This window comes from Apus apus, chromosome 7 (assembly GCF_020740795.1).
Source record: "Apus apus isolate bApuApu2 chromosome 7, bApuApu2.pri.cur, whole genome shotgun sequence".
NCBI lineage: Eukaryota > Metazoa > Chordata > Aves > Apodiformes > Apodidae > Apus > Apus apus.
This window is the reverse complement of record NC_067288.1, coordinates 26,420,091-26,446,896: the sequence shown is the minus strand read 5'-3', so window position 1 is coordinate 26,446,896 and position 26,806 is coordinate 26,420,091. Positions and strand designations below refer to the sequence as shown.

Genomic DNA, 26,806 nt, shown 5'->3' with positions numbered 1-26,806 from the left:
GCATCCCTGGAGCAGGCAGAATTAACATGATTTAGATCAATGCAACACTTAACTAGATTATTTCTTCCAAGCATCTTCTAACTACTGAGGGATTTGGTAATTTTTAACTTGCAGGCGTCGCATCCCAATTTCCTGGGTGCAACCACCGAGCTGAAATTTGACCAGGGCGAGTCTGCCTTCTGACCCTGCAGAGCAGAGCTGTCTGGGGGACTGAGACTGGAACACACAGCTGGGGTGCTTATCCAGATGGCCAGAGATGGTCACACAGCACAGACCACCCTCTGACACAAGACACCGAAGGGAGAGTCATTTCTTGGAAATACGTTCCCCGACACCTTAAAGCGGCGCAGGGTGCCCTGCTCCTTCCCATGTGCTGCAGGGTATCAGTGCAGAACATTCTACGTTTGGCTGGAGCTCATTTAGCCTTCGTTACACAAAACCCACACTAATCCCCCCCTCTTACAAAGAATATGCTTCCTGTTCAGTTAACTCTGTGTGGCAGGAAGAAATTCTCCCTTTGTGTTTTCAGCAGCAAACACCGGCTCCCAAGCACCAAAGTTTCTGGGCTACATTCTACACCACTTTCCCAAAATGGGTAAGTCTCTTCATCCAGGATTGGGGGATAAAAGAACCGTGGTTCTATAGATCCAACAAAGCAATCTCACCGATTAAGTGCTTTGGGAACTAAGCACAGGGCAGCACGACACATCCCAAAGCAGCCAGGAGTAAAACAAAGTAAAAGGCAGGCAGAATGAAAAAGGCTCGTGTCTCAGGCTCCCCTCCTGAAGCTTTGGAAGTCTCCTCTGCATGTGCTGAATTCAGAGGCACTCAAAGCAGCCTCAGAAAATAGGTTTGAGTCTCACCCTGTGCAAAAGCACACTGAGAGCAGAACCTGTGCAGAGGAATAATGACTGGCTTGTGTTCTTTCTAGGCAATGGTGGAAAAGTGCAGGAGGATGCATCTGATGACTCTCTCTAACCCAAATCCAGAGCTGAGCCCCTAAAATGAAAGAGCTTCTTCATGCACCATTTAGTTTTAAATGATTTTGTTTTGTTTTTTTTACTTTCAGTAACAATATCATTTATTTTTGAAAGTCAATTAATCCACCTTTCTTTAATTATGTGAGGGCTCTGGCAAAGAGAAGCAGCAGGTACAGTGGGTGAAGTATTTTCATTTGAGCTGAATTTCACACAGTTCCATGCAGATACAGTGCCAGAAACTTCCTGAATGTGTCTGGCTGAAAGCCATATATTCCAGCGGGCTTCTGCAGAGAAAAAGACATGGATGCTCAGTTTGCAGTGAAGTGATTAATGTAGACAAACAAGGGCCTTAAATAGGCTTGAATACAGCCCCAGACGTGCTAGCTTCCCAATTGTGCTCTCCCTCCCCAGATGGGGATACATCTCAGACGGCACAAACCCTTTGAGATGCCCTCCCAGCGTGACCAGGGCTGAGAGCACTGTGCTCTAGTTACTCTGCAGCAAAGCTGACAGTTGCATGTAACCACTTCCTTCACCAGAGCACCAGCTGACTTGAAAACAAGCCTATTATGAGCTGGTAGTTTACAGATGGGGATCCCTTTCTGTAGGAGCCCATGCAGAGCTTGGCATGCAGTTTGCACACCATACAGCACATCAGCACTGCACGTGCCCTGTCAGGAACACCTGCTGAAGGAACAAGGTGTCAGGTCCCTTCAGCTGGTTTAAAACCAGTCCTGCAGCTCCAGAACCTCTGGCAGAGGTGAAAGGGTAGGATTTCCAGGACCACTTTCCAAGGTTTGCTTACCGTAACAACTCTCTTCTTGACTTCTGGAACACACTGGGCTTTTTCATACAGATTCTGATCAGAGTCAATCCAGACCAGATTTTTAACGCCATCATTAGAGACAAGGTCTGTTGTATTTAACTGGAACACCATGAACTGGAAGAGCTGGCCATCTGTGCCAATGCTTTGCACCACTATCGGTTGCTCCAAAACCTTGGGATCATTCTAGGAAAGAAGGGAAGGGGGGAAGAACATTTAAAAAGCCAGTTACCACAGAAATTGTACAAGTACTTGCTGATTCTGCATCTTCTGCTTGGTTTAAAGCCAAGACGCTAATAAATGTATTGTGACCTTGCCCAGAAAATTACTCTAGTCAAACAAGCTTTGAATGTAGATTTGGTATTTTAACTAAAATTCCTCCTTTAGCCAGCAATGAAGTATCAATTTACATACTGAGCTGTGGGATGGCTTAAGAGATTTACACTTAAACCTACTCCCTGGTTCCTACTCGTTACCACCCTAACGTGTGTTACAGGAACACGCTCAACGCCGAGGGATGGTTTTCTGGCTCAGCAGACCCCAGGAACCCCACCTGAAGGGTTCAGATTTGAGAACTGCCACAGCAAGGGAACTTCACCACTCTTTCTTCTCACTAGCTGCAGCTGCAGAGGAAGAACAAAGGCCCAGCAGGACGGCAGCACCACCTACCCCGTGCAGCGCCCTGGCCTTGGCCAGCGCGTTGCCGAACGCGAACATCAGCATTTTGGCCCGAAGCTGCTCCGGTCTGAACCTGTCGGGACGGACGTTGGCCGACTCCAGGAAGAAGAGGGTGTGAGGATGGGGGTATGGATAACCGTCTCTGAAACCTGAATGGCAGACAGTCATGTCAGGAATGGCTCAGTAAGAGACAGGACAGCCCACGTTTTCTCCCCTATCTTCAGGAACTGCCAGTTTGCTGGGATTTGAGTTCTTCTCCACAGTCCTGCTCAGGACACAATGTCCCTGCCACAGGGCTGGAGGGCTTGCCCTGCACACCCTGTGCCCAGCTCCTCTGTCCCCTCACTCCCATCCACCCCCCACCCACAGCTTTCCCACAGAAAGTCAAGGACTCCAGGTCAACCTGAATGTGCCATCAGACAGAAATCATTACTGGCCGTACTTACCTGTATCGTTGAGCTCTTTGTACACATTCACTTCCTGAAGATCAATTGTAGGTGAGATGGGATAGAAGGTCTCCAGAACGTGTTCTTTGGTGGCCAGTATCTCCTCCTTGGAGGCTACTGGTGGTATTGGGGCCACAGAGTTCATAAGTATTCCATTCAGGCCTCGGACCTGAAGGAGAATGGATTCTGGGGAAGAAAATTAGGCTACATTCAAACACTGCTGAAATAAGATTAGGGAAAGATGTGCTTCCTTTTGGGCAGCAATATTCTAGCATGTCCTTGTGCTGCAAGGCTCACTCTCTCCCCCTCAACTACAAACAGGTCTGAAATAGTAGCTCAGCTGCAGGTTCTTCTTCTAAAATACCAACATTTATTGCTGGTGTTAAGTTTCTTAACACGTGTAGAAAACCAACAGGAGAGATTTTGGACACAAAAGAAGAAACAATAAATTCCAAGGTGCTGGTTCTCTCCTCTCCCCATCTTGTTGATGTTGTCTAGCACTCTAATAATCTCCTTGGGCCAAGTGTCCTGCCATCACATCCATCCAAGGCTGCCCATCCTTACAGCACTACTTAAAACTGAAAGAATGACTTGGGTCCACAAACGGTTTCATTTTCCCCAAGCCCTCAGCCTTAAAGCTGCTGGCTTTGTTACCCCTCTCGTGTTAATGAAAAGAGCTAAATGCTTCTTCCACCACAGCAGCAACTAACCTCTTTCCCAAGTAGCTGCTATCCTGTAGTTCCGAGCCAACATTCTTTTAGTCAGAGCAGGATATTCCACGGACATTAACCGACACAAATGTATCAAGTCTTCAAACAGTACTGGGCTTTAGAAGGATAAAATAAAACAAGTTACATTCAAAAGTGTTACCCTACGGGCAGGCAGATGCTTCTGGGGGGTGAACGCTGTAGTGTTAGTGTATGTAAAACGTGTAATAGCAAAACACTTCCGAACAGTTGAGGCAGATTTCAGACTAATGTTCGACACACCAGCCCTGCTCCAGGTTGGCAGAGGAAACACTTATCATTACTTGTTGGAAAAATCACCATTCCGCACCAGACGGAAGCGGATCTCCGGCTGGAACACAGGCCTTGGCCGAAAAGCAGCTTTCAGGCAGAGCGCGCATCTGCCCCGGCCCCGCTGCCAGCGTGCAGAGCCGGGGGCTCGGGTGGTGGTCTGCTCTGCGTGTCTTCGCAGGCTGACAACCCGACACGAGGGGCCAGCGCAGCAGGCCAGGCTCGCAGCGGCGGCCCGTGCGTGCGCTCTCCCCGCCGGGTTCCCGCAGCGGCGGCCCCGCCGCCCCAGGCCGCGCCGGAGCCGCTCCCCGGCCCCGCACTTACCAGAACCGCTCCCTGCGGGGCGCGGCGCCGGGGGGGCCCCACAGCCGCGCGCGGGCCAGGGCCCGCTGCACCCCCCGCTCCAGCCCCTCGGGCCGCAGGGCCGGGCTGTCCGCGATGCCGCGCACCGGGGCGGGCAGGCCTCCCGCCAGCTGCGTCTTGGTGAGCCACCGCGCCTGCCGGACGCCTGGAAGCGCAAACGGCGGGAGTTACCGGGGGCGGCGGGGCGGGCTCCTCGCGCCCTGGCAGGCGGGGAGGGGGGGGGGGGGGTTGCCGGGGGCCGCGGGGCCGCGCCCGGTACCTTCCAGCATGCGGACGCCCTGGTGGCAGATGTAGCAGGCGCGCTCCCGGTACCCCGGCATCTCCTCGTAGCGCGGCCCCGGCGAGTGCCAGGGATCGTGCCAGCCGCGGTCCCAGGGCGGGAAGCGCGGCCGGGCCAGGCCGGGCAAGAAGTGCTGCCGCCCGGCATAGGTGATGGCGTCCAGCTCCACCTGCTCCCGCACCGGCCGCCGCTCCACCCTCCGGGCCAGCTCCTCCGGCGGCGGCCCGCGGGTGGTCCAGGGCGTGCGCGGCAGCGGCCCGCGGGGACGGGGCGGCCCCGCGCGGCTGAGGATGCCGCGGGTGAGGAGAGCGAGGGCGCCGGGGCCCCGCGCCGCCCCCGCCCGCCTCACGGCCCCCGCCAGCCCCGCCATCCCCCGGCCCCGCCGGCCCCGCCGCCTCAGCGCCCGCCCGCCGCCATCTTGGGCGCGCGGCACGGCGGGACCGCGGCGGGGGGCGGGGCGAGCCCGGCCCTGCGCTGGGTGCGCGGGTGATTGACGGCGGCGGCGGCCAATGGGCTGCGGGCACCCTCGGCCAGGGTGCGTGGGCAAAGTGCCTGGCGGGGCTGGAGGGCGGGGGTCGTGTTGGTCAGTCGGGAGGTGGGCGGGGGGAGGCGCCTCCGCTCTTCTGTGCGGGGGGGAGTTGGGAGACCGGCCCTCGTCCTTGGGCCGCCGGGGCCTGGCGGGCCCTCGGTGCGGGGCCTGGGCCCGGGGCGCTGCGGGGACGGGGCCGCTCTGCCCCCGGGACAGCCCCCCGGGACCGCCCCCTGGGACAGGCCCCCGGGACAGCCCCCCGGGACAGCCTGCGCAGCCCCCGGGGACGCTCAGTAAGTGCTGGACGCTCTAGACGTGCCCAACCCGCGGCCTGGGGGCTCCGGGCTCCGGCGCGGCCTGGTCGGGGCCTTCCCCTCCTCAGAGCCCTCAGAGGGGCGGTGGGTGCTCAGGGGTGTGCAGCGGTGGCTGCTGAGGGGGGCAGGGCCTTGTGCTTCCCTCGTCTCCTCCTGTCACGTTAGAATGCTTTTGTGTTGCAGGGGTGAAGGTTAGTTAATTAGATCGCCTCGAAAAGGAAGCTGCTCTACGTGCTAAGTGTTCTTTTCCTCAGTCTCGGCACCCGTGGCTTTATAATTTCCTCCTGACCTCCCTTTGTTTAAGTGGTGTGGATGGAAATGCATTGGGAACAGAGCTAAGCCAAGGGCCGTGTGAAAATAGCAGAGCCCCTGAGTGGTCTGAATCATGGTTTTGATTTGAGGAACATGAGGTTTGAGTACAGCTCTGTCTGAAGGAGCTTGTGATTCTTGCTGTTTCCTACAAGTCTGCATTGAAAGCTGGGTTCAGATTTGCGTATAACCAGTGTTCATTTGTTTGTCTGTGGCTTTACCACGTTGGCCTGGGCTGTAACCCCAGGTTCAGCTCCCTGCCCTCCCCCTGTTGCAAAGCAGTGCTCCATGGCACGGGGGCTGGGGTTTGTTGTCCTTTCTCGTGGCCTGAGCTTCAGGTTTTTAAGATGTTTGCGCTCCAGGTGACCAGGCTGCTCTTTTGTTCAACATCACCACGTCAGAACAAGCAGAAATGTGTGCCTCCTGCTGCTGGAGGTGGCTTTGGCTGAGGCAGCCAGGTTGGGAAGCAGAGCCTGAGGCCGGGGTCTGCTGTGCAGCTCTGGGTGGGTGGCTGTGATGTCTGGCATTCCTGCACTGGACGTGGCAGAGGCAGGGAGCACTGGAACAAAAACGGAGTGTTGCAGGTGCCAGGTCAGCTTGCAGGTTTTCTGTTTTCTGAGCTGCCTGAGATACACGTGTGAGATGCTGGAGAGAGATTTCTCAGTCCTTCTGCAAATCACCCTCAGCTGATGAGCACGTGCCAGTCATCATGGTGCTGTTCTTGATGCTGGGCTTGTGTTTTGCAGACCATGAGTGGAAATGAGGACGACTGGCTGGCTCTCAAACCCCAGGAACCTTCTCCATCCCAGTGCTGTGGCAGCGGCTGCAAACCCTGCATCTATGATGTGTATGAGAAGAAGCTGGCACAATGGGAGAGGGCCAAAGCAAAGCAAGACAAAAGCCTCCTCACAGAGGAGAAGGAGCAGGTCAATTTATCTTCATCACATCCCAGAGCCAGTACTTAGTTAGCGTGTGGGGTTGTGGTGATGGGTGATAGGTGCAGCAGTAGATTAAAGTGATGTCCAAAGAGAAGGCTCTAAAAGCAGTTCCCCAAACTTGCCGCCCTCCCCCTCTCCTGCTCTCTCTCCCTGCTTTAATCTCCTGATTTTTCCAAGTGTCGAGTTCGCCCTGGTGTCACATTACAGCCCCAGGCCTGCGGCTTCTCCTTGCTGGGGTACCCCAGGCAGAAAGAGTCAGCCTCTCTGGAAAGTGGGAATGAGTAAAAGGTACAAAGATTCCCCATTTTCTCTGACAGTTTCCTCGGCCAGGCTCCATTTTCCTGACCTTTCTCACCTTTTCCTGCTTTTTAAACTTGTAATTTGAGGGCAAAAAAAGCTGTGCTGTGTGTGGTGGAGCAGTTGTCTTCAGAGCTTAATTTTAAGCTGGTCAGGGCCCTTTTACATAAAGCTGACTCTGCTGGGCCAAGCAAAAACGATCAGCACTGAAACAGCTAACATTTCCCATCCACAGTGGTCATCAGTAGGTTCCCAAGTTGCCCCCAAAAGCAGTGCTCAGCTCTTCTAGCAGTTTTGTTTCTGCTTGTGTCCAGACAGGAGAAAATGATTGTGGTGAGTCATAAAAGGATGACCTTGCTGTAAGGTGTAAAAAATAAAATAAATTTAAAAAAAATTAAAAAGGAGGGTGAGGGAAGGTGGGGGTTGGGAAATGTGTGATCCCAAAGTGCAAGCTGCAGAACATGGTAATGAATCAGCAGAGAGCCAGGATTTGCACTGGGCCTCAGCATTTAATACATGTTCTTCTGGAGTCATGAGTATCTCTGGCACTGAATTAGCACACACATTTGCTTCCAGAGAAAAATGAAATAATAAAAAGACACCATCTAACCAAGTCATTATTTATTGTTGTTCTTGCAGAGCAATAATTCAGAGCTGAATCCAGATACATTTACTGCATTCAACATAAGCTCGGTGGAGCAGCTAACAGAGGACACCTACCAGTACAAATTTGAATTACCAGGAAATAGCAGCCTGCACTTGAGTTTAGGACAACATATCGTGTTAAGGTATTGTTCTCTGTGCTGGTTAAACAGTCTGCATTGTGTAACCCAATACGTAGGGTTTTTGTCAGTAGACAAAGGCTTCATACCAGGCAAATCATAATTTCTGTGCCTCCACAATGACACAAATGAAAGAACGTGTGAGCTCGTTAGCTTTGCTAATTTTATGGTAAAAGCCATTCCAAGGCTGTATTTTTCTTCAGCATTAGCCTTGTGTTGGTGGGTCAGAAAGAGCTAGGTGTGGTTAAGAAAATCCATTTGCAGAAAGAAAGAGTGAAAGAATAGATGTTACAACAGATTATTTACTCCAGCATGTTGGGGTGAAGACATGGAGCTGCATTTACCCCCACAGCTCAGCATTTTGGGCCATGTATCTTGGGGTAACTCAGTACTTGGGGTGTTACCCACCCCATGTCCAGGCATTTCCTGACTGATTTCTAGCAGAACACCCCTCCTGTGTGGTTTATTGCTTGCCAGAAAGGGGCCACTTGGGAAAGGTTTGTCTCTCTTGGCCATCTGTGGTGATCATTGGAAGACAGAAAAACTCAGGTTATGATGCCATGGATCTGTATCTGCTGAGGTGATTTGTAGGTGAGCAGCTGATGTATGCATCTGGCTGCTGAGAGTGCTTCTCCCTTCAGCCACCTCTCATCATGCAGCAGAGGAGAAGGTCTGGTCACTTCCATCCATTACTGTAGTGAGCAGGCTGGATATATTCTGTGGAAAAAGAAAACTTGCAGGAATATACAGTGTATATTGACAAGACCTCAGGGCACGGCTGTGCTTTCAGGATTTAATGACCAGATGCTGTCCAAACACAGAAGGCAAAGCAGCTCCCAGCCCAGAAGGGATGGCAAACTTAACCATGGAAACATTTTCTCTCCTCTTTGTCACTCTTGCACATTCAGCTGTTTCTCACAAAACAGCTCAAACATCCTCCCAGGGGATGTGTCCAAGAGCTGAATGTGTGGTACATCTTGAGGCCACCGCCGGGAAAACAAAAGGTGCATTTAGCCAGTCTGTTCCCCCTGGATTTTCACCTCTGGAAGGGAAATGTTTTACATCGTGCAGGCTGCTGGGAAGAGGACCTGCTGCCTCCCTCGTCTCCCCAGAGAACTGCAGAAGCTTGGTGATGCCTCTCCATGACCCAAGTCACAGTGGGTTCCTGTATTTCTCTCCTCAGAGGAGTGGTGGATGGTGTGGAAGTGCAACGAGCCTACACTCCCATCAGCCCAGGGAATGCAGAGGGGTACTTTGATGTTTTAATGAAAGTAAGTCCCTGCAATATGGGTTAGAGTCAGTATTGCTGGGGACTTTGTTTTCTTTAGGAACCAAGTGTGCTGGCAGCACTTCGAGTGAGGCTTTCTCAAATCCCCCATGGACTCTTCCTGTGTTGTTCTGAAGCAGTTGTGCTTTGCTGATAAAAATTGCAGTTTTTCCATAAAACTGAAAGCAGAGGAAGGTGGCACCCAAACAAGTGCTTTGCAGTGTGAGCCTGGCTAAGCTCTTGGGAGAGGCTCTTGAGAGCCCTGCAGTTGCCAGCATGGACAGAAGTGCCAGTTCTACTTCCCTGATTTCATTTTGACTTTTTCGATGTGCCCTTGAAACTGCACCCAGTTGTCAGCCAAGTTCAGGCATTGATTTTGGGAAGTCTTTGCCTCACCCTTTTCTTCCCCCCTGTGTTTTACTTTTAAAAACACCCCCCAGGAAACTTTCTCAGTGTCATGAAAAATGTAGTTGGGCAGCAGGCAGCTGTTTCTGGTTTGTGGGCAGGGCTCTGGAGCTGCCTGCAGTCTGACAGGGTCCCCATGGCCTGTGGGCACCATTTGGACAAGTGTCCTGGCCCTTCTGGAGACCAGCACAAAATGCTGTTTGAGTTCCAAAGGAGTTTATAGTAAAAATTGGCTGGAAACTTGTCTGAATAAGGGCTGCAGGGCCCTCATAAATTATTACTTTGTGTGGACCAATATTGAATTGAAGACCATTTTCCCAACACTGCATTTGTGTGTCACTAGTGATTCCTCAGGGCAGCCACAGACTGTGTTACAGGTGTGAAATTCAGAGTGCTTGGGGGTCCCAAGTGGCTTGCAGAGAATGACCATTTGTGCTCTGCCTGTCTTCCAGGATTTCACATTTGTGGGGCTTATTAAGCATAATTGGTTTGAACACAAGCCCTGCTCTTTAGAAAAGTGTGCAGCTTCTGTAGGACACCTGTGGGAGGGTCATTTCCCCATTCTTGTGGCAATTGGTGTGTGGTAGGGGAGAGAAATGTTGCATTTGAGTTGCATTAATAGGTACGTTCACAGGATGACTGTGAAATTTCATGTATACTTGCTTATTACTCACAGGTTTTGCATTTCAATAATAATAGTCATGATTGTAATGATACCTTTCCTTTATATAGAACCTTTCACCCCAAAGGGAGCTATAGTTATTCTCTGGCAGGGACAAAAAGAGGTGGATAACACCCGGTGTAAAGCAGCCATTTTTATAACTCCATAGGGTGTGGTGTATTTCACACAATTTGGGCAGTGTTGGAAAGTACTATATTATTATTATTATTATTACTACTACTACGCAATCCAAGCACTGTTCAAACCCTTCCTTCTCCTGTTATTATAGCATTGCATTTGTGATACTACAGTTAAGAGTGAGGGAGTTGCCATTTACAGAGCAAAACCCTCTTTTTGAGTGATTTTATAATGTTAGGCTTTCTCTCCATGTAAAACTAGGTGTAGAAGTTCTCCCCCAAGAGGTGTTTTTTTTCTTTTTATTTAGAAAAATTCATTTTAAACCCACTCAGTCACTTCTCACTCCAGTTTTTTGAAATAATTTTGGTGAAAGGAGGATTGTTTTAGTTTCCATTACCCTGGTCCATTGGGAGCAGCCAGTAAGTGGGGCTGACTTTTCTGCTCTTGCCTTGGGTTTCCATATAGATTTGAAGAAAGCAAGTATAAAATCCTGCTCTTTTCCAGCTGCAAACTCCTTACATGAGTCTTACTACCTGCCCAGAGTCCTCTGAACACTGTTCCTGACAGTAACTGGGGGCCTGGATGTTATGCATTTAGCTTTTGAGTATAACAACTGGTGTTAATAATTCTTAATACTGTAAGTATTTTTAGGTCAAGTTGTTAGAGGAGGAGCATCTGTGTTCTTCATTAGCACTGCTTGCAAGCACAAACACACAAGCTCTCTTGCTTCACTTTTTCTTAGCTGCTTTGTGGTTCACCAGTTTTGCTTGCCTGCAGTGCAGCTTGGTGGCCAGCCAAGGCACTGGGGTGTGGAGCTGGGATTCTGTCCAATGCACGTGCAGAAAACACCCCAAAATATGCTGCTTTTGTACAGGCTGGAGTCTTCAAAGGCTTGTATCACATCCCATCTTCTGACCTCTGCTTGTGTTGCTTTTCCCCAGGCTTATCAGTGGCATCACCTCTGTGTGAGACCAGTTGTCTGGGGCAGCTGTTGGTCTTATCTGCTCGTGCTCTTTGGACCAGCCCTTGTTCTCCACCCAGATCCCATCAGCTGTGGCTGTTCTCCTGGGCACATTTTTTCTCCTTACCCATAAAATGGTCATATGTACAGGATATACATCCAGCACCTAGCAACAAGACTGCTTGGCTGAGTCCTTCATTTTCCAGCCTCTCCCTCCTTTTTTTTTCTAGCAAGCACCGACCCTTCCTCACCAGCCATGGGTGAGGTTAGCATTCCTGCAGGCAAAAGCCAAAGTAATACTGTCTGTACCTGGTAGAAAGTAAGTCAGATTTTGCTCATGTTTTTTCTTCCATGAGGCACAAATTAAGGTTTTGGGTTTTTTAAATGTGAAAGAATCCCATAGCATCCAGATGATCTGCTCTGGAAACCGGAGTTTTATAATCTTGAAGCCTGACTTTGGGTCACTAATTGTATCCACACTGCATCTGAGAGACTGAAATCAAACAAGAGCAGTGCAGTGTTTATGTTACTATCAGTATCCAGAGGGCATTTCCAGACCCCACACCCTGCCATGTGGAGAACACTTGAAGGCTTGGGCTGTGCTTTGCAGGCAGGACTCTCTTCTCCGTGTGCTTTGTAAGCAAGAACTCTGATAAGCTTTTTCCAGTTTTGGAAATTTGGACTGCATGAGAGTGGGTTGTGTTTACATTATAGTCAAGCTGGAATGGATCCAATATTATTTAATTTAAATGTCTTTGGTTTGGGTATTACTTTGAGTTATTTTTCAAATAGAATGTTCTTTCTTTCTTTTGAAACGCATGAAATGATTGGGTTGTTTTTTTGGGCTTTTTTGCTCCCTTCTTGTTTAAATGTAGATAACTTTATAATTGACTTTAAGCTGGGACACTTTCCAACAGAGTATAATTATTCTTTTCTTTTGTGCAATGTTTTTTATTAGTGCTATGAAGCTGGGCTCATGTCACAGTACATCAAAACATGGAAGAAAGGAGACATGGTCTTCTGGCGTGGGCCGTTTGGAGGGTTCCCATATCAACCTAATAAGGTTAGTTCCTGGAGAGACACAGGATGCTTTCAGCTCGTGGCAGCTAGCTTTGCTTACTACTCCAAAGGGAAGACACCCATTTGATTACTGTTTTTATGATTATTTTAGGGACTTCCTGGGTTCCTTTACAGTGCTACAGCACTGGAGGCCAGTTAGAGAAAGTACACCTTATTGAAGTGCAGAATATTTAAGAAGGAAGAGGAGAGGTGAGGTGGACAGGAGATTGGGAAGTACTAGCAAGGCACTCCCTTTATCACTTGCGTTGGGAAGCTCCTGATGAGTGTAACAAAAGGAATTTACTTTGCACCAGCACTGAGCATGGATTGTATGTTGCCTTCTTGGAACCACATCGCTGTTTTGTGGCAGCATGAGCAAAGGGGAGGTGTTGATCTCTTTCTCCCTTGGGCGTTTCCTGAACTGTAGCTCCAGTGAGGTGTCACATCACCCAGCCACTCCACAAACGCTGATCCCACCTGCTGATACCAGGCTGGATGCAAAGAGAGGCAGATCCCATTTCAGGGGAAGGCTTCTCACACATACTAATTCAGTTACTTAATTCTGACCTTTCAAATGACGAGCAAAATTGAAACACTGATCATTAAGATCTTCTCTCCCTCCTTCCCCCCAGCAAAATACAGGCTGTAAAATCCCAGGGGCCAAGCTCCATGCAGAGCAATTGTGTTCTGCTTCCTGAAATACTCTTCCTGCTGTTTTAGGCTACTATTCCCTTCCCTTCTTTTGAAAGCTTCCAGATAATCATTTGGGGCAGAACGTGGCAGTCTTGCCTGCAAGTGGCTGTGTTCAGGGGCTGTCTGGGTGGTTTGTGTACTGGCAGTTTGCAAAGCATCTGAGCAATCTTTGAAACAACTTGCTGGAGAACTGTTCACCAATTATAACCAAGGTCTGGAATGGTAGTTTCATAATAAAATTTTCTTTTTATCTATTTGCTGACCATAAGCAGTTTCCAGTCTCCACAGCTCATTCAGAATCCTCTGTTTTGTTGGTAGCATGGAGAACTCCTCATGCTGGCATCTGGCACTGGCCTTGCACCAATGCTTCCCATCCTCCAGTCCATAACAAGCGACGAGGAGGACGAAACCTTTGTAACCCTTGTTGGCTGCTTCCGTACTTTTGGCAACATTTATTTGAAGCCTCTTCTCCAGGATCTGGCTCGGTACTGGAACATCAGAATATTTTACGTCCTAAGCCAGGTAAGTAAGTGGATGTGAAGCATATTTGTATGAGAATTCTGTCTGCTGGGTGAGCCTCTGCCTCCTCTGTTTTTTCATGAGTGTGATCTTAATTCTTTCCCAGTCATTGAGGCTATTTTGGGATCCAGTAGCTGCTGTTCCTAAAGCTGCTGCATTCTCATGCTGCTACCAGTCTGGAGAATTTCAGGGAAGCAACCATTGCTGCTTGTTCCTCTTTACCTCCTTGGTAGCTGTTCTGTTGGGTGGGACCCACTAATGTATGGTCACTGCTGATTGTTTCCCCCAACTTCAGACAGTTGTTGATGCACCTAAACACTTGTGCAAAGAAAACTTGACTCTGGGAGACTCCCGCCAAATAAACTTTTTCCTTCTATCCTAATATCAGTGCCTTAATCTGTCCTTATCTTCAGCACAGATATCCCTGTCATTATCTATCCCTATCATTTGTTGCTCATGGCTAGAGATATGTTCTTCTGCTATGTTACCACCAACTTCCCAGCCATCGTTGTTCCCAGTTGACTAATTTTAAAACTTCTTGGAGTTGTTTCCCCCTCTGTAGAATTACTTTCTCTGCCAATTCCATGGGATGAGGGCATACCTCTCAGTGATCTTACATTATGAGCAGCCTTTTTCATTTCTGCTTGGTCCCACAGTTGCCTGTATTCTGCACAGATTTGGTAGTTGAAAATTATTTCCCTCAGAAATGAGGATTCATTGCAGGGAGGATATAGAAAGAATTATTTATGCTAAGGGAATGAATCCCACTGCATTTTTAGTTTCTCAGATGAATCATTTTTTGGTATCTCTCATGGTGCATCTGCCTCATACATTATGTTCCACATAGGGCCTCAGCAAGTTGAGGTTGGGTTTAAAGAAAAGTACTTGTGATCTAGGCACCCCCACAGCTGCTCTGTAGGAGTGTAACTGGTAATTGTCTCTGGGAATGTAGCTTAAACACCCTGCTCAGGACAGCACTGCCTCAGGAGCATGAGGAGGTCTTGAAATTCAATCAGTGAAGGGCAAGAAACCCACCTGACCCCTGTCAACACTGGCTGCCCCATGCGTACATCTCTGCCTTGCTGGTTTCTCTTAGCGGGTTTGTGGCACTCTGGTGCTGACTCCTGCATCCTCCCTTTTCAGGTTTACATGTCTGTCTGTCTCAGTGTTTCACCCTGCTGCCTGTCACCACCACATCAGAGCACCTTCTGCTTCTAATTAGTAGCAGTAGGGGAGTCCCTGCTGGATCTACCATCATGGGATTGAACATTGCTCATGGGATCAGAGCTGCGTTTGGAGCAGGGCTGGCTGCTTCCCATTGTGGTCAAGGGAGATGGGACTGAAAGACTTGGGGATGGAAGAGGCAGTAGAGAGGAACAGACTTGGGGTTTAGGACTTGAGAATAGAAAAGGCATCATGGGAAGTGGTTCTCAAAGGACTCTGGCTTGGTTCAGTCTGCTCTGAGCAAGTAGGGAGATCTTGTGACAGGGAAGGATTTGATCTGGGCTTTGGAAGAGGAATGTAACTCTTATGATGGGTCAGCTCTACCCAGGTGGAGTGACAAGGGTGACAAACATCCTGTACAATACTCTGAGGGGAAGAGGGAGATTCAGCAGTAAGCAATCAGTTGTCCCTTTTACTGCAAACCTTTTGTCTTTTCAGGAAACATCACTGGAAGAACTTCCTTGGAGCTATCAGGAGAACACGTACACTGGCCGTCTCAATGAAGACTTGATGAAGACAATAATAAGTTCCTGTCGAAGAAAGCCATTTGTATTAATCTGTGGCTCTTCTGCATTCAATGAAGATATGAGTAGATACTTGAAAGCTGCAGGAATTGAAGAAAGTTCCTGTTTTGTTTTTTAGCAGGACATTCCAGACCTGAGGAACATTAGGCCAAGCCTTAGGCATCCTTGTTTCTCTGAGGACGTTGCTGAAAATTGGTCATCTGGAGTTCCTTGTGAATATGCTTTCATAGGCCCTTGGATCAAATACATGTCTCCAGTATGATTCTTAAAACACTCTCAAGTGTTTTAAGCATCAGGTGCCACTCCAGAGCAGCTGCTACAATCACCCACACCTCAGGGAACAGCATAGTAATGTTAGGGGAAGTCTCCACATGACATATTAACAGATCTCCCAAGGGTACTAAAAAGCATCCAAGTACATGGCTCTGCTGTAATATGAAGACTGGTGACTTGCTTAATGATCTGTGTTAGTCTGCAGTGGAATTGTGCCCTGTTAGGTGTCCAGAGGAGAGATCTAGTCCTTGAGAAGACAGCGTGGTCAAGGGAACAGCAGAGGACTGGTCTGGCACTGGAGTCCATGAGGTTAATTTTGGTTGTGTCATTACCTGACTGGGTGATGCCAGGCAAGTGACTTCAACCTCTCTGAGCCTCAGGTGCCCTGTTGCTCACTAATGGAGAGGAGAAGTTGCACCTTTTGTCTCCTTAGACCTCTGTGTTTGCTAACTACACCTGGAAATACAGCCTTTCTGCACACCTTTGGCTTCTTTTTTCATTCCCAGCTCATCCTGTGTTGGGCTTTCCTGGGCTGTGACAGACATTGTTGCATTATTGTTTGTGTCTCGTTGTTTACTTCTAACAAACAATACTCACCTCAACTAACCTTTCCTTTATGCAGAGTTACTCCAAATAAGCAATGTGCATTAAACTGGTGGATCCAATTTGCACTTTGGGATGAAACATTGGTTCTCCTCACATTGGTGAGATTTGTCTCCAGTTACCAAATGTCTGGAATTGTCCCTTGTAGCTGCAGCTTTTATGTTAACTTTCTCTGAGCAAGGGCTGACAAGAAAGCCGTCTTTGTACCCCAGAGTAGGGTTCTGGCTTTTAACACAGAGAGATCAGGGAAGTTGGCCATGGGAGGTCCCAGGCAAACTGTTCTTCAGCCACTGGAAGTCACTTGGGGGCTGATAAAATAAGGAGTTTTTTTCTCTGGTCACTTTCCTTACTTTGGCCTTAGGTAGGAACTTGGCGAAAGTATTTCCCTCAAGTACTACATATTCTGAAAACCCTGCTTAAACAGCCCCTCTTGCTTTAAATACTCTGCCTTTCTAAGATTTTGCTGCAAAGGCCTGAGGTAAAACTTCACGCTCGCCTGGGGAAAGCGACAACTTTCTGCAGGAAAGCTGGGCCTGTTCCTTTAAATGCAACCCCGATATGTCTGGGTATTTCAGCACATATGGGCCACCACGGTTAAACCCCAACCAGCTGGTCCGGCCGTTCTGCCGCGAAGCCTCCCGTCTTTGTTCCCGGCGAAGAGGGAGGGTGGTGAGAGACGAGCAGGCTGTGGATGCTGCGGGTTGCAATCCTGCAAAGGCAGGCGGGGCGGGAGGAGGTGCTGCACGCCGGAGGGGGCAGGGGGTCTTTGCGACGACATACTCGCCACGGGGGAGACAATATCCTTGGAAATACGAACTCGAAGGGGCCTTTAAACTGCCCACGGGCACTTCATTCTCTATTTTCTGCCCTTCCCTTCCCCCTCCTGCCTTTTGTCATTTCGTCCCCTCTTCCCAACCCAGCCCCCGTGGGGACAGCCCCTTTCAGAGGCTGGTGCGGCGGTCTTGCAAAGGCAGAGCTGCGGGATGGAAAGGCTCTGGGGTAGGATTTTCCCTGCTGAGGAAAGGAGAGGTTTCCTTCCCTTTGGAGGCCTGGGAAGTACCCCAGGGTGGCAGTTCTATAGGGAAAGAGTGGTGACGCTGTTGATTGTTGGGAGATGTGAGGTGGGTGAGCTCCCTGTAGTACGGGTCGGGGTGCTGCCAGGGCTTGCACCCTGCCTCTGGGCAGGGGATGCAGGCAGGATGCTCTGGCTGCTCCCTAGGAAGCCCCCACCACCCATGCAGTGCTGTGCTGGGGAGAGGGGCTTTGCTTTGCTTTGCTTCCTTTCTTCCTCGTGCACAGCCTAAATACCTTCTTAATTTCATCTCATTATTTCCTGCCTAAATAATTCCTGTTTCTCCTGGGGATCGTATTTAAACCTTTGATCTTCTCTGAAGTCTCACAGTCCTGATCACATCCTTTCTATTTAAATGAATCAAATGTCTTTTTCACTCATGATTTATAAATTTGCCTGCAGAGGAATAGAGGCAGCCCCAATACTGCACACCTTGAAATCACCCACCGTGTTTCTGGCTGGAGCCAGAGCACCTCCAGCCAGACCTCCCTGTGGAATCAGGCCCAGCTGGGGAAGGGCCATCCCCAGGTCAGGAGAGGATCAATGTGCTGGTGGGTGATGGATGCTGTCTCCTGGGAGGGAGGCACAGCTGCTGTGCTGCACAGCCCTGGCCCCCCATCTCCTGGGGGTATCGCTCATGCACGGCATGAGGCGGGACTGCCGAGTGCAGCTGGAGGGATGGAGAAGAGCAGCCACATAGGAACCAGTGTCCCAGGTGCTGGCTCCATGCTGGGATGTGTCTTGGAGCTGAGTCTGGTGGTGGAAGGGCAGGAGGACAGTGGGTGTTGCCAGAGATGGATGAACATGTTGCTCCATCACACAGCGATGGAGAAGCTGTGGATTGTGTTGTCCCTGAGCCCAGAGGATTGTGGTAGGGAGGGCTGAGCACTCCTGGCTGAGCCAGGGCTGTGGTGTGGAAATCTCCAGGAGAGGCCCCTGCACCACAGCCTGTGGTGCCAGAGCTCTCCTGCCTCTGCTGTGGATGCTGTCCCTGTGGCACAGGGACAGTCCTCCTCTCCAAGGCTGTTAGGGAAGCAGCTAATTAAGCTCTGTGACATCCCTGAGAGGTCAGTCAGAGATGTGCCAGTGTCTCAGCCATCTCCCAGAGTCTGCACTCGAGTGGAGCATCTCCTTGTTCCAACGTACACTTGCTTTTGGTGTTTGTGGGGTGACACAGTGCCCAGTGCCCCAGCACAGATAGCCAGGTGTCCCCCACCTCAGCTGGACTCAGGATAGAAGGCTCCTGGCTGGCATGTCCCAGTGGTCCCACCAGCCCTCACCACTGCTCCAGCGAGGTCAGGCACTGGGGAGAGAACCCGTACAAATATTATTGTTGTTATTATTACCCATAAATATATGAAGGCACTTAACGACCTTGGCATGGAGCTTTTCCTGGGGATTAATGACCAGTTGGTGTTAATGGTCCTTAGCTGCACCTCAGGCTGTCAGCTCCTCCCAGCCCATCATTAATCCACAGGAAATGTCTCAGGCATCGATCCTCATTGCTTAATTAATAAATGCAACTTGTCTTTTTGCCTGTGATTTACAGATCACTGTTCTTCCCCTGCTTCTTCCCCTACTGCTTTGAAGGTGACTTTTTTAGCACAAGTCCCTCACGCCAGGCAGCCCTGGTGGGTTTTTGTTTCCTGGCATTCATCTGGGTATGGGTTATGGTAGCAAGAAAGTCTTGTCTCTCCTTGGTGGGAGAGAAGAAACTGAAATGCTGCTGGGTTTTGTGTTCTCCAGGATGAGAAGCACATCTTTCCCACCCAACACAAAGGTTTGATTACCTTCAGCCAAGTGCATCCTGCACAAGAAGGAGCATGAGGTGGTGTGAAAGAACGTGGTAGTTCTCCAAAGCCTTTGCAGGTGCTATTATAATCAATGGTTTTCACCCGTGACTCACAATTCCTCTCTAATCTTCCTCAGGGGAGGTGGGATTTGCTGTCCTTAGTGCTCACAACTGCTGCTTTCCCAGGCTGAGCATCCTGCTGAGCCTGAGCACTCGCTGCAGGGATGCTGACCCGGCAGCTGACGTGGAGACGCGGGTGTCTTTAAATCCAGCTCCCTGCTTCTCTGGCCTTTACCACCGTTGGCTTTGTGCAGTGGGTGCTGCAGTATAAATCACACTAATTCCTGAGGTGCTTTTCCATGGTAAGGCTGAAATTCCCATTTTGGTTGGCTGGCTTGCCTGGTGAACTAATTTATTTTCATAGCCCCTTAAGGGCATATTGTCAGCCCAGACTTACTGCTGTTATACACCATATCTGAAGCATTAGTATCTCTTCTAAATATAGTGTATTGACAAGGTATCTGGTCTAGTGTAAATCCTTGGGACATTTGATCCAGATCATTAAAACTGAGTGAAGGGAGGAATAGATCAAGTTACCTTGCCACTCTTAATTCAAACAAGCGATGAATTATTCATTCCGCTATTAATTCTAGTCCTCCTGCTTTTTATTTATTTCTCTCTTTATTTATTTTTTTCCTGCCAGATAGACAGCTCTGAAAGGATGCTCGGGCGTCGGTGAGGGGAGATTTGCCTGCTGGAGGATGGGGTGCCCAGGGGTGGGCTGCCTGGCCGTGCTGGCCCTGCTGCGCGGGGCTCTCGGGGATGCTCCCAGCAGAGGTAAGAGCCTGGTCCCAGCTCCCAGTGGGCACCCTGGGGCTGCTGGGCATCCGTGGTCCCTGGGGAGGAGCAGGCTGTTTGTGGGCACTGCAGTGGCTCTGGGGTGCAAGTGGGTCCCAGCTCTCAGCTCATGCAGGGAGAGGGGGTCTCCCAGGCCAGGAACCCCCCAGCTTGGGCTGAGGAAGGGAGCTGGGATCTGTGGTTGCTGTGTGTGGCAGCAAGTGCAGAACACTGCCCCATGCTTGGTTTTCTGCTTCATGCTGATTTTACTGCAGATTGCAAGGTTGACCTGTCGTGGTGTTGAGCTGCTTTGCTGAAGCCTTTGTTAACTTATGGAGTTGCCTATATAAATACATACACACATACTTATATAAATATATATATAGACACATACATAGATACATGAATACACGTATGCATGTGTGTGTTGCTGTGCATGTAATAAACCCCTCACTTTACCTGCATAAGATGCAGGGCAGGGTTAGCAGACAACATGGTGATCTGGGGGGTAGGGTGGGCCAGGTCAGCCCAGTAACTTGGCTGAGGAGCAGTGTTCCTCCCCACAAACAGCAGGGCCTTTCTTACAAAAAGGTTGCGTCAGAAATCAAACCCCATCCTGCCCCTGGTGTGGGTGCTTCTGGGGGGGGGGGAGCAGCCACCAGTGCTGCCTGAACCCACCCAGACTTCCCAGAGAACCCCCAGGCTCCCAGCCCATAATCCATTCATCTACCTGCCCCGTGGCTACCTGCCCCTTGGGTAGTTATTTCGCTAACATTATTCCTTTAGTACCAGCCCTGAATTACTTTATTGCCCATCCCCAGTAATTAGTGAGGAGACTTTAGATCTGGCCAGCTCTGCTGCTTGTGCCAACACACACACACACACACACGTACACACATCCCCCCCTTGCCCATTTCCTGTGGTGCAGCATCACTTGCACCCACAGGACCCCCCTCGCTGGGAGGTCACCACACCAGCCAGTGTGATGCAGAGCAGCCAGTCCTGCCTGGCTATTGATTTGCAATATCCTCAGCCCAGATTGATGGCAGCGGGTGCCCAGCCCTGCTTGGGAACCCACACATGTCCCCTGGGGTCCGTGTCCCTCCCAGACATGATGTATGTGCCCGCTATACCAACCCCTTCACCCCAACCCTAATCAGGCTGAGGGACATGTGGCAGCTGCCCACCACCCCCCACACACCTTATTTTATAATGACCACGTATAAAGATTTAATTAGAAAATCAATCCCTATGTGCATAACTCATTGTTGAGAGCATCGAGCCCCTCACCCCTGTTTCTCCCAGCTTGAATCCACTGGTACCACCATTATATGGAGGGAGCATCACCAGCAAGAGGCATGAACCTGAAGGGCTGGAAACACTGAATGATTAAAACTCACTCCCTACTTTCTTTTTCCAGCCATGAGTAGATGGGAATGCTGTGCTGTCGCTGGCAGGACAAGCACACAGGCACGGCCGAGCCCTGCTGCAGCCACACCATGGGGCAGTGCAGGGGCTGGGGGGGCAGAATGGGGTGGTGGAGAGATGAAAGGTGGTGGAGGGACATGTGTCCTCCAAAGAAGAGGTGAACAAGTCTGCTGCGGGTGTGCAGGGTGCTGGTGCTTCCATAATGCTGGTGGTGGGATGGAGCCGGTGCTGTGCAGCCCACCTCCATCCTTTTAGGCTTCTCTTGGAAAGGGCACATCACATCTCCCTCTGTGTTCCCCAGGCATCAAATGCGGGGGGGTGCTCTCAGCCCCCTCTGGCAATTTCTCCAGCCCCAACTTCCCTGGTCCGTACCCCTACGAGACAGAGTGTACCTGGCTGATCGTGGTGGCCGAGGGCTCCTCCGTCCTGCTCTCCTTCAGCCACTTCGAGCTGGAGTACCACGCTGCCTGCGCCTATGACTACCTCCAGGTCTACAACGGAGCCACCCAGGACCGGGGCAACCTCTTGGGCACCTTCTGTGGCCGCAGCCCCCCGCCACCCTTCTCCTCCGCCTGGCACGTCATGGCCGTCATCTTCCGCTCCGACCGCCACGTGGCCAAGCGCGGCTTCGCTGCTGCCTACCGCAAAGGTAGCGGGGAGGGGTGGTCATGGTGGGGCATCCGCCTGTCTGGCCTCCCCCACCGCCCTCATCATCTTTGTCTCCCTGCAGATGCCTGTGGTGGGCAGCTGACGGGGCTGTCCGGGGAGATCACCAGCCCCCGCTACCCCGAGAGCTACCCCAACGATGCCGAGTGCCGCTGGAGCATTGGGGGGGCCGGTGGTGGTGGCCCCCTCACCCTGGTGTTCGCTGACTTCCAGCTGGAGGGGGGCCAGGGCTGTGGCTTTGACTACGTGGCCCTTTTTGATGGCCCCAGCACCGCTGCCCCCCGCCTGGGGCGGTACTGCGGCAGCGCCCGCCCGCCCCGCACTGTCTCCTCCTCCCAGCACCTCCTCGTCCTCTTCAAGTCGGACTTCAACATAGGCGGCAGGGGCTTCAAGGCCCATTTCTACTCAGGTGCAGGGGTCTTGGGGAGGTGGGGCAGTGGGAAAGGGCCCCCGAGGTGGGGTTGTGGTGGTCTCTCTCCCACAGCAGCAAGAGGAGGTGATAGTGGAGGGGAACCCTTTGGCTAGAGCTCGTGAGCTGATGGTGTGAAGTGTAAAGCACCACGCAATGCAAATGGTGTCCTTGTGGCTCTCCCATGCCCTAGGTTGTCTTCCTCTTCAGCAAGAGCCACCCTTCTCCCTTGCTCATGCCATTCCCTGTGGATACTGGTTTTCCCTATCTGCTTTTGTAGGACTTTGGCCACCTTGGGTGTTGCCATTCCCCAAAACTGATGGGTGTCCATCAGATGAACGTGAGGCTGGGGAGCAGTGAGGTGGAGGGCAGAGGATATAAAATAAGAGCAACAAAACAAGTGGTTGCTCAGCCACCAGCTCGACCACAGCCAGGTGCTTCAGATTTGCTTTCATTTATTCCTTTCCCTTTTCTCCCTGAGCAGGCGAGTGCCAGGAGGTGTTCACCACCATCAGAGGGAATTTCACCAGCCCTCGATACCCCAGCTTCTACCCCAACAACCTCAAGTGCCAATGGAGTATCCAGCTGCCTCTGGGCTACCGGGTCAAGGTCTTCTTCTTGGACATGGAGATGGAGGGCCGGAGCAGCCTGACAGGGAGCTGTGACTATGATCACCTGGCCGCCTTCGACGGCGGCAACGAGAACGGGTCCCTGCTGGGGCGGTGGTGCGGGCGGGAGAGCCCAGCACCCATCACCTCCCACCACAACCAGCTGCTGCTGGTCCTCCACACCGACCGCAACACGGCCAAGAGAGGCTTCTCCATTGCCTACATGGGAGGTGAGGTCTCACTCGGGTGCTCCTCAGTGCTTTATTTGCATTGGGACGTTCCTGAGACAATGTCGTTTCCAGAAGGACTGTGGGGTGAAGGAGTAGAGCACGTGGATCTTTAGGGGTGGGGAGGAGAAGACACAGCAGGTGAGCTCCAGCCCTTGCAGAGTGCAAGACACACACACTCCACATGGTGTTTAGTATTCAGGAGATGCTTTCCAGCCTCTCCTCCCTGCATCTCTGCTGCTTCCATGCTCCTGCTCCTTTCTCAGGGTGTGAAGGAGATAAAACCCAGGGGATTTTTAGGGGACTGTCCTGGTTTGAGCCAGGATGAAGCCAATTTTCCTCAAACCAGGACAGGGGCCAAAGCCCCAGGGGAGGTTCCTTGCTCCCAAGGATGCTCCAGCCCTGCCGGCACACATCAAGTAGGCAGAAATAAACTGTGTCCTCTCCACTGCCAGCAGCACCTGTGGGACAGGACCCCCAGGACGTGCCGCTCCCAAATCCACCCAGCCAGCTCTACCCAGCACCTCCCCACCACTGCCGTGCCCTGTCCCATCCAGAGGGAGGAGCAGCGTGTAACCTTCCTCGTGTATTTGCCAACCTTTGCACCTCAAAGCCAGAAAATTGATGGTGTTTGTTGTATTTCAAGACAATTACATCTGGGCTGACCTGTGTGTCAGGGATGAATCAGACAGGGGCAGCCTTGCTGGCAGGCTGGAGCTGGAGCAGGGCTGCTGGAGCTGAAGAAAGGTTTCTGGAGCTGGAGAGAGGCTGCTGGAGCTGGAGAAAGGCTGCTGGAGTGAAAGCACAAGGGCTGGGGGTGGCTGGCCCTGAGTTTACAAGCTTTCATCCCTCAGCAGCAAAATCCTGCTTAATTTCCAGGGTAGTAAAAGGGACTTGGGGGTATGTGGCTGTAGGAGTAAGAGACAGGATGGAGTTGGAGTGGGCATCTAGTTCCTGCTTATTTCTTACCACTTTGTGTGCCAGGAGAGAAATCTTGGCCTCACTATGCCTGGTGATGGAGAAACCCCATTCCCAATGGAGGAGATTGCAGATAGATGGGATGGTAGCTGAAGGGCAGGGGGAAGCCCTGTCACATGGAGGGACATGACATCTCCCAGCTGCCCAAAGCTCCTGCATCCCCTGGCACGGGCTGCTGGACGTGTGGCAGGGGAGAACAAAAGCTTGGAGAAGGATCTCTCTGTAAAGCTAAGGCTGCTCACTGTGGTTGCCCAGAGGTTGGGCATCTGCTTGCTATTAGCAGCCTGGGTGGCACAGGACAGGATGTATCAGTTTCCCCCTGCTGCCAGCTTCCTTAGGAGCCCTTGGTGGCAAAGGGACACCTGGGCCTCCACATCCACAGCTCTTCATCCCTGTGGATATTTTCCTTTGGAGCCCACGAAAGGCCATGACTTGGGCTGGGCGTGTGTGATTTATGGCCATTTGAAGGAAAGCCTTCATGCCAGGAGAGAGGATCCATTTTCTCCTCCTTTTGATCTAATGCACTTCAGTTATTTGGTAAATCTTCTAATGGTTTTATAATGCACTAAGTGGAACAAAGTGACACTATTTTTTCATATTGATTTTATTGCGTCTTACCAGTTTCATGAGGCCAAGATTCAGAGGGAGCAGGAATAATTCAATAATTCATACTGCCCAAGTGGTTGGTTCAAGCTGAGCAGGGATTTACTTTAAAGAGGGGGCATTCTTCCTCCCTGCTTCTTTTCCTGTGTGGATGCTTTCTGCATCCAGAGGGGCCAAAGATGGTGCCAGGGGGAGAGTGATGGAGAGGTGTTGAGTTCCCCATCGCCTCACTCTTCAGCATCATGGGCAGCCCAACAGCAGCTCCCCTGGTGCACTGTTCACCAGTTTCCCATCAAAAATAACATTCCTGGGGGAGGTAGAGGGCTGATGATGCTTGGAACACGACCTGAGCTGGGTCTTCCCCCCCAGGAGGATGCCCTGGAGCTGGAGACCCAGCTCACCCTTCCCCAGGGACCATGTGGCAGCTGCACAGCTGCATGGTTCTGGGGCAGGGAGGTGTGGGGTCCCCTGGGATGGGCCTCCTCCATTTCATTGCTGAGTCTATCTCACAGGGGCATTGCAGAGTGTAGAGGAGTTTTGTGCCCATGGCAAGCCATCAGCAAAGCTCTTGTGGCCTGTTCCTGGGCACCAACTCAGATGTTTGACTGGGTTTGCAATGATGGAGACCGGCTGCTCCCACAGGGGAAATCCTTCCTTGCTTATGGGAGTGACAGTGTGACCTGTGATGGCACTTGGGTGTCACTCAGAGTGGTGGGAAGGAGGACAAGGCTCCAGAGGGTTGCTGTTGATGTCTCTCCCCAGGGCAGAAAGCAGGGCACTCCCGTGGCAGCAAGGCCAGGTACTGTGAGATGCACAGCAAAGCCATAAGGCCAGTGTCCCCACTAGTCCTGGTGCCATCGGTCACCTGCTGAGTGTGTGACAGGGACAGTGATCTCTGAAGTGGGCCATGGCTCCGTGCTGAGCTGCTGCACCTGCTGCAGCCTGAGGAAATCCCCTCCCGACAGACCTTCATGTGTGCCTTGTTTTCTGTCCCAACAGTCGTGCCCATGAACGTCAGCTGCACCCGGACAGACTTCCACATCCAGATCCCCGTGCAGAGCCTGGCCCAGCTGGAGAGGAATAGGATTTATCTGGGGACACCCTCCTGCGTGGCCCAGGTGGTTGGTGGGAACTTTAAACTACACACCAGGTTCGACACCTGCGGCACCGAATCCCAGGTGAGCGGTCAGCAAACCTTCCTTTGCAGCAGGAGGGTTAGCCCCGTGCTGGTTGTACTGGCTGCAGAGAGGAGTCCCAGTCCCTCTCCCATCTTCCCAGTAGATGCTGGTCTAATTCATGGCTACCTGCCCTCCAAACCCCTCTGAAAATGAGGTTTTCTGAGCCCTGACGAGCTGTGACCCTTGTCTCGCAGAAGCGCAACAACACGTCCCTCATCGTCAGCACCCTCTACATTGATTTTTCGGTGGGCGACCAGGAGGACATCCACCAGTATGAGGTGCAGTGTGAGCCGAAGAGGAAGGAAGCCTCAGTGACCCTCATCGCTGGCCCCGACCCGTCCAGGCTCAGCCAGGCAGAAAACCTGGTGGATGCCCAGCAGCGGGAGGGGGGAGCGACGGACCCCCACGAAATCAGGAGCCAGGACACCAGTGACATCGTCTTCATCAGCATCTGCATCCTGGCCGGGCTCCTCATGGTGGTTGCGGTGGTGGGGCTGGTGCTTCTGTAGGATGCTGCTCCTCATATCTCCAGGGCTTGCAATCCCAGCCCTGCCCAGGGTGGAAACGCATCCCCAGAAGCCCTCACCCCAGGCTGAGCACTGACACAGCTGCTCAGGTGGAGACACAGCTCCCTGGCCCTGAAAGAGCCTGAACCCAGCCTCCACCTCCTCCCAGGGCCTGGAAAATCTGGGCAATAGGCAGCCATTTCCCATCCCAATTTGTTTTCCTCTCTCTCAATCTGTCCATTTGGCTTGGGAATGCAGTTCTTGTGCTTCCTAACTCTTCCTGCACCTGCTTCAGTTTGTTTTCCCTCTGGTGCTCCTGCTTTCAGGAAAGTGATGTTGTTTGCTGATGGCTGCAAATCATCCTGTCAGTTATTTCTACTTGAGTTCTTGAAGGTACAAACCACCCCCAAATATAGCAAT

At 51.4% G+C, this 26,806-nt stretch overlaps 3 protein-coding genes across 4 annotated transcripts; 2 read left to right on the top strand and 1 right to left on the bottom strand.

The window, feature by feature from the left end:
• Positions 1–1,028: 1,028 nt before the first annotated feature.
• On the bottom strand, positions 1,029–4,998 carry MRPL37 (mitochondrial ribosomal protein L37). The gene is made up of 7 exons (XM_051625427.1): positions 4,566–4,998; positions 4,268–4,451; positions 3,638–3,753; positions 2,928–3,113; positions 2,473–2,630; positions 1,786–1,989; positions 1,029–1,264 (listed from the first exon to the last, which is right to left on the bottom strand). The coding sequence occupies exons 1-7, from the start codon at positions 4,954–4,956 to the stop codon at positions 1,187–1,189; spliced, it is 1,317 nt and encodes a 438-aa protein (XP_051481387.1). The 5' UTR covers positions 4,957–4,998; the 3' UTR covers positions 1,029–1,186.
• Positions 4,999–5,215: 217 nt separating this feature from the next.
• LOC127387265 (NADH-cytochrome b5 reductase-like) lies at positions 5,216–15,959 on the top strand. The gene is made up of 7 exons (XM_051625406.1): positions 5,216–5,408; positions 6,485–6,664; positions 7,613–7,761; positions 8,939–9,026; positions 12,146–12,250; positions 13,258–13,461; positions 15,121–15,959. The coding sequence occupies exons 2-7, from the start codon at positions 6,488–6,490 to the stop codon at positions 15,322–15,324; spliced, it is 927 nt and encodes a 308-aa protein (XP_051481366.1). The 5' UTR covers positions 5,216–5,408; positions 6,485–6,487; the 3' UTR covers positions 15,325–15,959.
• Positions 15,960–19,660: 3,701 nt separating this feature from the next.
• Positions 19,661–26,806, top strand: CDCP2 (CUB domain containing protein 2). Of its 2 annotated transcripts, XM_051625059.1 has the most exons (6): positions 19,661–19,783; positions 21,513–21,860; positions 21,942–22,286; positions 22,771–23,124; positions 25,702–25,880; positions 26,075–26,806. In XM_051625059.1, exons 1-6 carry the CDS (start codon positions 19,708–19,710, stop codon positions 26,387–26,389), a joined length of 1,617 nt encoding a protein of 538 aa, XP_051481019.1. In that variant the 5' UTR covers positions 19,661–19,707; the 3' UTR covers positions 26,390–26,806. The 2 variants fall into 2 exon arrangements, with proteins under 2 accessions (XP_051481019.1, XP_051481017.1); XM_051625057.1 differs by having other exon boundaries at positions 21,513–22,286.